Below are 13,598 nucleotides of genomic sequence, written 5' to 3'. Positions count from 1 at the left end.
TCGCAATGTTTTCGGAATTATGTTGGGATGTTGATATGTGTAGAATGAATCAACATCTTTTGCTTTTGAATAGAATATTTAATTATGAAAAACAATGAAGCTGCTGTCTCGAGTATTATACTCGGACATTTTACAAATCTCTTAAATCGATGTAAGTTAAATGAAAACACAAAAAGCTGGAACTAAAATTTAACCTTACGGCCTCTTTCGGATGCAAAGGTTTTACAATGTCCTCATAAGATAGCTTTGAAGCTAACATAAGCTCTATGGATATGATCCTAAGGTTGGTGAGTCGTTGTTATCCTGTTAAGTTTCTGAGGTATTTTTTTTAATGATATTTAGTTTGCTAAAACTCCTTTCCTTGCTTTATACTAAAAATAATTATATGCCCAGTTTTGCGGCTCCCAATTCGACGCCCGGGGCACAAGCCCCGTTCCCTCCTAGTTACGTCACTGTCACCACCAACCAAACTATTGTACTATTAACCAAACTACCTAAAGTTCATTATAGGATATCAGAAGTCTTATTAAATAGCAAAAAGCTTCTTTATGACAGACTCACAAAATGCTTAAAGTTGATCACTTTTCGTCTTATTATTCCCAAATTACAGGACCATTGCGCCCCGGCTAAAAATAATTTTAGAGAATTAAACATTCATGTTGTTATCTATTGACAAAGGATGCATCTTTTGCCCTCTATCCACAATATAAATTAAAGTCTACTTTCAGCGAACATTTGCTAAATTGTTACATAGTAAACGGAAACTGATTTGCAAAATTTCAAATTTAAAGCCCCTTGCGCCCCGGCTAAAAATTATTTTAGAGAATTGAAATTTTCTATGGTAAAGTACTACGATATGATGCAACTTTTGCCCCCTATTCAAATTCGAATTTCGAAAAAAAAATTTTTCGCTCCACCCTAATATATATATATATATATATATATAGTGCCTGCTAAACTCTCTTGCCAGAGAATACGTTTTCAAGTGATTAGTCTATGTTGAGAATAGAAAACTACGTATTAATGTATTTTACCGGGAGGTCCCCTGTCCCCTTTGTCGCCTGGAGCACCGAACAACCCTGGAGGGCCGCGCTCGCCCTTTGGACCTGGCGGCCCTGGAAGTCCATCAAGCCCACGAAGCCCTGGTACTCCGTCTATGCCTGGTTGTCCTGGAACCCCAGGTGCACCTTGATCTCCCTTCTCTCCTGGTGGACCTGGTAATCCTGGTATTCCTGGATTGCCTTGAATTCCTGGTAATCCCGGTAAACCCTGTTCACCTGGAATTGGATAATATGATGTCAACAAAATATTTTGAATACATTTCTAACCATGCATTACAAGAGAAATAAACATTGAAGTTGAGGATTGAGCGGCATTTACAGATTAATCTATACGCAACCCACATTATTATAAGAAGGAATCAGATAATGTGGATTAGGCGTTCGAAAGTATAATATTACATTTTATTTGTAGAATGGGTAATTTAAGTGCTCCCACAGTGAGTACGAGATTCCGCATTCGGAAATCGCGCGACACGAACTTAGTAATATATAAATAATTTAAATATTAATTTTTTGTTTAATACCTTTTATCCACAACTGTAATTTTTAAAGATAAAGAACACTACATGTATGAAATTTTGTTGAAATTTTACGTAGGGTCAACTGTCAAATCATGTTAGACCTGATTCACTGCGACTCATATACACTGAAATTTGGGACACTAACGCCATCTCGTGTGCAAAAGATTCACTACTTTTTGGACTATGTCGTAGAATATTATTACAAAATATCCTTGATAGTTTTCAGTTATTTTTTTAAAAAAAAGTATTTTCTTCTACTAATACTAATATAGAATTAGAGAATTTTTATTAAAATTACTCATTGTTACCTCGAAGTTTTTGGTTCGTTAGGTAGGACGCAGCACAGATAGCGATAACTATTGGTCTAATTGTGAACTATTAGGGTCGTGACTGACAGACTCAGGGGTCTTACTTTTATAAAAGAGATTTTAAAAATGTAAATTTACTGGTACATATGCTCAAACAAAGCAATAATCCTAATAATAAACGGCAAATGCCTTAGTGTTGAACGTCACGCTAAATTCTAATTAAACCACACACGTTAATAGACGTTCCTACCTGCGCTATCTTTTCTGTCTGTCTACCAGTACCTACGATATTGATTACCTGTATATGGAAGTTATCGAATAATTGGATAAATAAAATATTAAGTTTGAAATGGTTGGTGAGGAAGATTCATAATAAATAAATTTGTTAAATGTAAACAATTTGAGTTTTACTGAACCATGATTTAAACCTACAGTGTACAGCGAATCAGTATCAGTCGGAACAACTACTAGTAATAAAAATAACACTGCTTCTGAAGAATATAAAAAGGGTGCTTCGTGTAGTATTCTCAATAATAGTCACTAGAGAAACGCTGTCATTGGCAACCAAAATACCTAGTAATTTACAAAAAACGCGTTTGATACTGTTATACTGCAGCACCAAATAACACATTTCATAACAGTATAGAATGAATGTAGTATATCTAGAAAAGTGCACAACACAATATGAAGATGCAATCAGTGCAAATTACCTTTTTGACCTGGAGTACCAGGCAGTCCATCTCTTCCTGCTTTTCCAGGTAGACCAGGCAATCCTTTTTCGCCTTTCACAGTAAGACCAGGAGCTCCTTGGGCTCCAGCAGGGCCAGGTTCACCTGCAAAATGTATTATAAAGCTAGTGCTAGACGAAAGTTAAGAGCTAGACAAAAATAAGTATAATTATATACCAGGTTTTGAAAGCTGTGCAAGGTACATATAACTAGGTTATTTGCATTTATTTGGATATCAATATTTAAATTAGTACATTATATTAATTGCTTTGCATATCAAGGGATTAATGATTGAGTTTTTCGATTTATTTATCAATTTATATCCTATTTTTTTTTATTTAACATAAGGAAATGACTGTTCGAAATTATGTATATTTATGTATGTGTATATATTGGTTCGATTGGATTCAATAACATTCTTGCATTGGAATAATGAAATACGAAAAAAATATCTACAGCACTGAAGAAGCAGGATACAGCTATTAAAAAAAAAAAAATCTGCACTCAAGGAGACTGAGCACAGATGTTTCGTACAGCACCATTGCCACCTGAAGAACATAAAACATTGGTATTTGGTCGAAAAGGAAAGCTTTATTTTATTTCTTCTTGAGAAACAATGAAGAAAATGAAAATAGGAATACATTTTCGAGTTGACAACGATGTCATCTGAGTCGGTTCTGACGACAACCAGACTAGAGTTTCTTTGTGGCAAAAGTAATATAATTTTTCATATCCCCGTGCAATAATATCAGTAACAATAGGTGTGAACCAGGAAGTTTCTGGCCAGATATAATGATATCTGCTGAGAGCGCATCTAAGATAGCTCAAGTAAAAACGAGCCTGTAATTTCACTCCCCTTCCTTGTTTGTTCAAAATGCTGGAGCGAAGGAAATTTCCTCCACTGACCTTCACCCCTTGTAAATAAACGAAAAACCCGTCATCTTCTTGTACATTCTTGAATGAGTAGAATATCTTAGTATTCCTTAGCCTCGCTTATTCGTGTTACAGTCAGTGTTGAATTCAGACATTTTCACTCGGGGGGGAATGCGAACTCACTTTATGAAGCTCTCATGCATAGAATACAAGGGTGGGTTGGTATGGGGAACTGTTCTTAAGGATTTCTGGAGTTTCTAGTCATGCAAGTACAGAATTGAACCCAATAAAAAAAAAATACCTTGTACATGTATTTTTCTAGCTTCAGGTGCAACAATGATACATTATTTACAGTCTTATTAATTCCTTGTACATGTATTTTCCTACCGTGTGATTATATGTCATTACAGTACTTCTCTATATTTTATTTTTAAACAACATTTAACTTTATACCTATATAAACTTGAAAGGCCTCTTTCGCGTATGCAACTAGCATTTCACTACTCCTTGGTTGGGTAAATAAATGAAAGGGTGTTGCAAAAAAGTAAATTGATGAATTAATTTTGTAGACAAGGTTATTTTCAGTTTTAAGGTGGTGTTTAGAGAGGACATTAGTCTCCTTTTCTTTTCAAGACTTTCAAAAAGATTCTCCTGCCTCCCCTTAGCGTAGTGGCTGGCACGCGCATCTTTGGTGCACGTTGTCCAGGGTTTCATTCCCGGTGGGGCACTCTTGGAACGCAGTTGTTTGGATCCCAACTTTGAATTGTAGGTGCCGTATACAACGACTTATCAAGGATAGTCGTTAACCTGGTTCGGCTAAGTAGGATATACAAATTTCGAGTGGTAGTATTTCTTTGCATGTAAAAATTAGCTTCAATAATTATATACGATTATTCTCACCTTTTCAATTGGAATGATAACGTCTATGAACGGTGCTAAAAATGGTTTATTAGTTGATATACTTTATAATATCTTTTCCTTAAAACTGTCAAGCACACAAACTTGCTGACTAGGTATCCATAAACATGTACATAGCAACCATTTACATAATATATCTTTTACATATCTTAAAAACATTCTTCTTCTGTTATTATTAAATTAACATTCCATTAAGTATAGTGCACATGTATGAGCACTTTCTGCCCAAGGTACAGGTAATTATTACTCAATCCAAAGTATTTTGTTATATAAAAATGTCGCCCGACAATTGGACTGAATATAAAAGTCATGAGTGAGCTTGTCTTTTATCTTCAAGAACCACTGGTCCGTTTACAATAGTGTTCTTACATTGCATATGTCCATCACATTTTGATCGCACCTCGTATATCTCTTCATTACATTTCACATATATATATTTTTAACAAATCTTACACTTCATCAATACTTATTTTTAATTACATTAATTATATTTATTTTATTATTATTCATTACATTATTATTATATTAGCTTATTTTAAATATATTGGCGCTCATTTATTTAATCGTTGAAGGGTGCGAATTCAAAAATCGTAAAGGACAAACATGAGTTACAAATAGTCAGGGCGCATTATATAATAAATAAGTTAGATGTTTTAAAATAAACATTAGATTAATAAGGCATCACAATATGGAAGAATCTCATTCAAGACAGCTGTTGAATAATTAGTTTTATAGAATGGATCTTATTCTTAACATAATCTTTGACAATTAAGTTTTCAACACAAATCAATCTAATATAAATAATCTTTGCTTTTAATCATTTATGAATTAAATTATAATTCTTACATATATTAAAAACATTTGAGAATTATCATTGATTAATGAGAATTAAAGAGAATTAAATTGAATAAAAATAAAATAAATGTTCATGAAAATCTATAGCTGATATGGGTTTAACCAAATTTCATTAACGGTAATCAGGTTACATTCGTACTTGCATACGATTCTAATAAAGTACATTGTACTGCGCAATCATGATTAGGTTCTACAATATGTTGTACATGTATTTCATCGTGATTCTGATTTTGATATGAAATGCCATCTCTTGTTCTCCAATTACGTCTATCCACGTAGTTCGTTGTATTCCTGTAATTTCGCTCAGTACTTCGATTGTTTTTATATCTACTGCTGTTGGGTGATCTGACATCATGATTATCATGATTAGTTAGGTTAGGCGGATTTCCTACATAACTTTGCCTATTTTGCGCGTTTTGATTGCTAGAATATACTCGGCTTAGGTTAGGTTTCGTATTATTCACACTTCGGATATCTAAATTCCGAACTGGCACAAAATGATCTGAATTATTCTTATTTTTACCCATTCCGGCTTGTTGATTCATAGCATGGTATTGAGTTTCATAGCATTGGACAAGCATTAATAAATGGTTGAAACTCATACACTGGGTGGAAAATAAGATCTGTTGTAACTTAAATGGAAGCAAATTTCGAATCGATGCTATTATTCTCGATTCCGATTGCAATGGATTAACAACCTTTAATTCGTTGTATGTATTGACAACAAATTCTACAACAGATTTATGCAATCGAGGATTGAAATGTTGATTTCTAATGGTGGCATCTCTATTCGCAAGCAAAAAGTCATTTTCATAATTTGCGATTAGTGCCGCTTTGAATTCTTCATATGTACTGATGTGATCACGTACTGCTTTAAACCATAATGAACAAGGTGGGAGTAATACAAGAGGGATTAATTTCATATATTGTGATCTATCTATACACATAATATTGCACTCGTCCTGGAATTTTTCTAAGAAAGAAGTAGCATTCTCGTTACACTTACCACTGAATTTGCTCATAGCCCGTATTTCACTCATCTTAACACTTAACTTTACCTTCCTTTTATCATTCCGTGTACTTGTTGAGTGATAGTTCCTATCCATTACGTGATGTGTCGTTACACCGTCTATGTTCCGCCCATCTGTACTCTTCGGATGTATTTCTTCCAATATAATATCCTCATCAGACACCGGCGAAGGTGAGTTCATCACTGGTGAGTGGGGAAACTCCAAGCGATCACTACCCAAGTTATTACGGTATGTGTTGTCCTTAACCTGTAGCGTTCTAATCTCTTCCTGTATAGTAGCTAACAATTGCGTATTTACACGTATGTTGTTAGAATTGTTGATGACCTGGATCTTTTGCTGTTGAACGGAAGATTCTATTACTTCTAAATCTTTTTTTACAGCACTGATTTCTTGGTTTTGGTGATTGTGCTTCTCCTGACAATCATCGGATATTCTTTTTAACTTTTCCTCGAACTGTGAGGATATGTCATTCACCACCTGGACAATTGTCTGTCTCGTTTCATCTGACTTCTGTTCTATCCGTCTACTTAATTCTTCATATTGCTTGTTAGATTCGTCAAACTTCTGTTCCATTCGTCTACTTAATTCTTCATATTGCTTGTTAGATTCATCAGACTTCTGTTCTATTGTCTGCTTTAATTCTTCGTATTGCTTATTGGATTTTTCGGAGTTCTGTTCTATCTTCTGTTCTATGGTCTGCTTTATCTCGGTAGACATCTGAATCAATTGTCGCTGTAAAGCTAACAAGATTCGGTCTTCCGATGTCAATCCTGGTGTTACACTAGTTTCACCGTTGTCACTATTATTTGATTCATGCTCCATTGTTTCGTTGTCCATTTTTCGTATAATTATTCTACCACTTCTCAATACGGTCAAATTTGTATTCATTAACTAAAAAAGTAAATTCACTCCTACTATGCTTCGGGATGAGAATTTACAGTATATCCCGGGTGAGGTAAACCAAAATTTTTACAACGACTTATCAAGGATAGTCGTTAACCTGGTTCGGCTAAGTAGGATATACAAATTTCGAGTGGTAGTATTTCTTTGCATGTAAAAATTAGCTTCAATAATTATATACGATTATTCTCACCTTTTCAATTGGAATGATAACGTCTATGAACGGTGCTAAAAATGGTTTATTAGTTGATATACTTTATAATATCTTTTCCTTAAAACTGTCAAGCACACAAACTTGCTGACTAGGTATCCATAAACATGTACATAGCAACCATTTACATAATATATCTTTTACATATCTTAAAAACATTCTTCTTCTGTTATTATTAAATTAACATTCCATTAAGTATAGTGCACATGTATGAGCACTTTCTGCCCAAGGTACAGGTAATTATTACTCAATCCAAAGTATTTTGTTATACGTACTATATAGCCCCGTTGTTGACATAGGACGTTAATTCAATCAAACAGAAAGATTCTGTTCGAGATAGTGATAGTTAACTGTGTCCACTATGCAATTAGTTTTTAGCTTTTAATTCTATTCATTATGACTCTGGAAATTATCAGAAAACTTAAATAAAACACTTCTGACCAGAGTAATACACTTTTATTACAAAAACTGTAACACATTATTTTAGTTTTTGCAATAAAAGTGTATTACTCTGGTCAGAAGTCTTTTATTTAAGTTTTAGCTTTTAACTGTTTTTTGAAAGATTTACGTCCTGTGTCAGCAGCTGGGCTATCAAGAACGGGAGCTATAGTATAAAGCGGACTTCAAACTATTGCACTCAAAGTACCCTCATCGGGAATCAGACCCAGGACTACACGCACCAAAAATGAGCGCGCTAGAAATGGATTAAGTGGGGGTTTAGCTTTTCAAGCATAAGAAGGATATTGAAAATGCCGTATACTGTGTGAAGAATAATTTTGTTTTTATGTCAATTTTTAATGCGTAGGTAAGCAAACTGGTGACATTATTTCGTGTGCGTAGTCCTAGTTATATCCCTATTTAGTTATTATAACAGTTATGTTAAGTGTTAATGGTTTTACATGGTCGATGTGAAGCAGTTTTAAAACCCTGAAAAAATACTTAGTGAAATACTATTTCAGTTGTTAACGAATTAGTCTATTTTGTAAGAAATAAAGAATGGCCCGTTTAGATTGCCTTCCCTTATATGGCGGCGTCCACGGATTTTTCCAACCGATAAATATGTTATAGGTACGTTATTAGAATCAAATTTTATTTTTGATATCAGTGTCTCGAGATACTTCTTCATGTGTCTATCTTATATTTCATTTTTTTTAATTTTTTTTTATTTTTCAGATGAAGAGAACAATCCTGGCTTATTTTACTCCACGCAAGAAGGGAAATACTGGAGACGAAGCTGGCACTTCTTCAAGATCAGACTTCGCTGTAGATGAAGCTGGCCCTTCATCAAGATCAGACTTCGCTGGAGATGAAACTGGCACTTCTTCAAGATCAGACTTCGCTGGAGATGAAACTGGCACTTCTTCAAGTTCAGACTTCGCTGGAGATGAAGCTGGCCCTTCTTCAAGTTCAGACTTCGCTGGAGATGAAGCTGGCACTTCTTCAAGATCAGACTTTGCGTGTGATGAACTTGTCACTTTTACAAGTTCGGACTTCGCTGGTGATGATTCTGGCACTTCCACAATGGACTTCACTCACGATGAATGTAGCTTCTTCTCCGCAAGATCAGAAGCTACTAGGGTTGGTGATACATCCATTTATGACGGGCCTTGTTCAATTTCAATCGGAATCAGAGAATATGTTCATTCTTCAGTAAACGATATATCAAATTTCATTAACGTTGAACTCAACAATATGAAAAAGTTGGACAAATTGAAGCATCTTTGGACACCACCTTTCAGCTACCAGTTTCCGACTAAAGATTCTAGGGGTTTCAAGCGTCATTTTCAAAGAAAACGACTGGACGAGTATAAGTGGCTTGCCTACTCGAAGATAAAAAGTGGATTGTATTGTAAAAGTTGTGTATTTTTTTTAGATAAAGGAAACGTTGGTAAGGGTTCTCATCAAAAAGTTGGCCTCTTCATATCCAAGCCCTTTTACAATTTGAAAAAAGCTTTAGAATCATTTAGAAATCATCAATCTCTGCAGTACCATAAAGATGCAGTTCTCACTGAAAGGACTTTTTTAGACTTCGCAGAAAAGAAGAAAGTACCAATCGACCAAGTACCGATGTAGAAAGGAAGAAAGTTATTGAAGATAATCGGCTGAGGTTGAATGGGATAGTGGAGACAGTGAGACTATGTGGCATGCAAAACATTCCTCTACGAGGACATTCCGATGCAGGACGTATATCCCTCATCACACCTGTCAATAACGATGGAAATTTCCGCAGTCTTTTAAGATATCGGGTTAACGGAGGTGACCTACTTCTCAGAGAACAACTCGAGAACAGTGCAAGAAACTCAATGTACACAAGTCCAAGAATACAAAATGCATTGATTGTGTCTTTTGGGAGCCTTATCCAAAAGAAGATTATAGAAGGAGTGTGTCAGAGCCCTTTTTACACAGTGTTAGCTGACGAAATAACAGACATTTCTCAAGTTGAACAATTTTCATTGTGCCTCAGATATATTACTGAATCCAAACCCTTTGCTATAAAATAGGACTTTCTTTCTTTTGTGCCTGTTTACGATGTCACGGGTCAAGGTTTAGCGAGAACATTGCAAGAAAAACTCATAGAACACGGGCTTGATTTAACCAATATGAGAGGTCAAGGCTATGATGGAGCATCTAACATGAGAGGCGAATTCAGAGGTGTCCAAGCTATTTTAAAGAAATCCTTTCCAAAAGCAATATACACCCATTGTGTGAGTCATTGCTTAAATTTATGTATATCTGATACGTTTAAAGTTCAGGCTGTTCGAAATGCTATGGGCGTAATATCAGAGACGTGTTCATTTTTTCGAGCCAGTGCACAGCGTACCTCCATTCTAAAACAAAAAAATAAAGAATTGAAACCAGACTGTGATAATACAAGAATGAGAACACTTTGTGAGACGAGAGGGTGTGATAGGCATTATGCTGTATTACTTTTTAAAGAAATGCTTATACCAATTGTTTCAGCTCTTGAGTGCGTTAACCAACTATCTGGTGAGCATTCGAAGAAAGAATTATTAATTTTAAATAGCATTGGAACACCGTCCTTCATTCCAGCTCTGATTGTCACATCAAAATTGTTGGGACTGACCTACAATGTTTGAAAATACCTTCAAACGAAAGGCATCGATTTATGTAGTGCATTAGAAAAATAAAAATGACAAGAGAAGTTATACATGATTTGGACAAAATGCTGATTCTGAGTTTCACAAACTGTTCAAAGATTCTCTGGAACTTGCAGCTCATATAAATGTTGACATAACAATTTCAAGAAAAGTTGGTCTCCAAAAGAATCGAGCCAATCCACCTTGTAAAGACCCGGAAACATTATAGAGAGACACTTTCTATACCACGCTTAGACGACATGATTTCTTCTCTAGATGAAAGGTTTTTAGCTCACCAGGATACTGTTTCATCTCTTCTGTATCTCATACCAACTAACTGTGATGTGCCATTTGATAAAGTTCGACAAGCATTTGAATTTTATAGAGACGACTTGACTGACTCTTACGATGAAGTACTTTTGGGAGAGTGGGATTTATGGAGACAAAAGTGGAAATCAGAAGAAAAACTTGGAAGTGTTCTCGCATGCGATGAAAATATTTTCCCAAATATAAGCATACTATTAAAAATAATTGCTGTATTTCCTGTTTCTACAGCTTCAGTTGAACGAAGCTTTTCGAAACTAAAATTAATTAAAACGTATTTGAGGAGCACAACAAGTGAAAATAGATTGAATGGAATTGCGTTACTCTCTATTCATAGAGACTTGGCTTTAGAAATCACAAATGATCATGTCATCGACCATTTTGCTGGATCTGGGAACGCAAGACGTTTGCAACTCGCTTTATAAAACCTGTGTATAAATTACGAGTATTTTATATAAAATGTTATTGTTTTCTACAATCCTCTTCGTACAAGAGCTTACATTATCTATTACGATACCTTGACCAATTGCCTTCGTTATATACACTACTATAGATATAGAAATAAATTATACTAATGGAAAGAGGATTTTGTTTAAATAAAAATACTTTTGTATTGTAGTAAAATAATTTAACTTTTAAGTGCACAGTTGTTTTTGGTAGATAAATGTTAAATGGAATTATCACTTTACAAAGTTACTTTTTTGTGAGACATCGATGTTCTCGTTCTGAATGGGTGTAGCAAATATGCCGAATATACTAAATATTTTACTGTTAAGGCTACTTGGTTTCTTTTCTAAATTAAAAAAAAAAAGAAAAAAGTTGCACATCAACAGGTAAAAATATTTTCAGGGGGATTCATCCAAGCTGCGACTAAAGTAGGAAATGTAATATTATACTAATTCCCCTAAAATTATGCTAATTTTGTTTAAAAAAAAGCCCGAAAACATTTCCGTGTATGTCCCTGTACACCAAGAATGTGTGTCATCTCTCCAGCGATTGATTCCAACCTGCTGTGTCATGTTATTTGACAAAAGTTCATTTAGCTACTGTATGTACTATATTCTTCACAACTGATTTCAGCCCCCCTCCCGTCCCCCGAAAATAAATCCTGCGTACGCTACTGTGTCTTTGTATTTGTACTGATGAGTTCATGTACTGAATTTCACGTCTCTAATTTAAGCAAATCGCCACCTAGTCTTGGGGCCAGACCATGTCTGTTGGAAAAGTTGCGTATACGGCATTTCTCTTTTGGAATAGTTTGTATGGTAGTAGTGGACTAATTATGGGTTGGTCACGTGATCGGGATAGTGCGCAATTTCTCCCAAATGGCCGCCAATATGGCCGACCAGCCAAAGTCCAACGTTTGTGAAAAAAGCACATATCTCCTAAACTAATAATCCAATCTTCATGATTTAAAAACTAAAGACGCAGAAGGTAACAGACTATAATAAATTATCTAAAGTGTTTGCGTAATCATTGAAATAAACACCTATAAAAATAATTGTATATTGAAATTTGCATTTTTTATGATGGGTATAACTCATATTTTTAAACATAACAAGTAAGCAACTGGAATGATCGAAAACCACATTTTTTAACTTAAAAGGGTATTAAAATATCTTTCATTTCACACATAAATCATTAAGATTGGTAAAGAAACAAAGAAGATACAACGAATTAGTTGGGAGCATACATAGGATCTGATGGAGAAAGTTGCGTATACGGCATTTTTCTTTTCGGATGTGGTGTTGATGAACTAATTATGGGTTGATCACATGGTCGGGATAGTGCACGTTTGTATTAAAGAATAAATAGGCTATTTAGGTTTTTGCGCCCACAGATGAGGGGTTGATGACGTCATTACGTATATTGGAATACACACTTATAGAGCACCTTTCTCGTTACTGCTGCATGGGATTATTTCCAGTTTGATCAAAAGATTTGATATGAACAGAGTTTTCCAAGATGTTGCTAAATATTTAAAACTAAAAGTTACAATCTTAGGAGTTAGAAGAATTTGATAAGTTCAATCTTTTAATAAGTTTTCTTTGATAAGTTCAAGCTTTTAATGACAATCTTTCCTCTCAATACTTATATTTTTTAATTAAGTATGTAGTAACAATTGTTATAGTCTCAGAAATAATACGTAGTGTACACACAGTACAAATGATGATATCATAGTAACATAATCAACAAAAACAACAACAACAAAAAATAAATATTATTTTGGACGTTACAAAAGAATGACACAATACAATGTTATTATATGAACTTTATTATTTGGTACTACAGCTTGCATGCTAGTTGTATGGATTATTAGAACCATTTAGATCGCATTCACAGAATTTCGAGCATGAAATCACTGCTAAACGACACTTGCAGACAGTGCTTTTGGCACATTTCTTGCATGTGCACGGTACAGGTAAATCCGGTGGAAGTCTTTCTTCTACTACAGATAGTAACAAATCACCGTCTTCTTCTACGAAACCATAGTCCGCTGGATTAAGTGGTGTGTAATTCTGAAGTACATTGTACCAACGATGACTCTGAAGATATACTCTTTTTATGTGTAAGTGTGTTGATGATGATGTTGGTGGGAACTTTGTGAAATCAATATATTTCATGCTGTGATATTCCGTAACTCATCGAATGTTGTATAGTTTGCTTTTATGGTACTTGCAAGATATGACTCAGCTTGTTGAACCATTACATTGTTTAACTCATTCTTCCAAAAATGTTCCAAAAGTTGGGGTGACTCCTTCGCACGTTT

The 13,598-nt window shown here is 34.7% G+C and overlaps 1 protein-coding gene across 1 annotated transcript in view; it reads right to left on the bottom strand.

Moving 5' to 3' along the window:
- Nucleotides 1-13,598, bottom strand: part of LOC145693356 (uncharacterized) — a 1,437,468-nt gene that overhangs the window by 368,537 nt on the left and 1,055,333 nt on the right. Inside the window, exons 25-26 of the mRNA XM_081769283.1 lie at nt 2,601-2,723; nt 1,035-1,277 (exon numbers count right to left, since the gene is read on the bottom strand). Coding sequence (XP_081625409.1) covers nt 1,035-1,277; nt 2,601-2,723 — 366 coding nt within the window. The remainder of the gene's footprint in view (nt 1-1,034; nt 1,278-2,600; nt 2,724-13,598) is intronic.

This window comes from Thermobia domestica, chromosome 8, assembly GCF_964235325.1.
Source record: "Thermobia domestica chromosome 8, izTheDome1.hap1.1, whole genome shotgun sequence".
Taxonomy (NCBI): Eukaryota; Metazoa; Arthropoda; class Insecta; order Zygentoma; family Lepismatidae; genus Thermobia; species Thermobia domestica.
The sequence above is the reverse complement of the archived record's forward strand: the minus strand, read 5'-3'. Positions and strand labels throughout refer to the sequence as shown.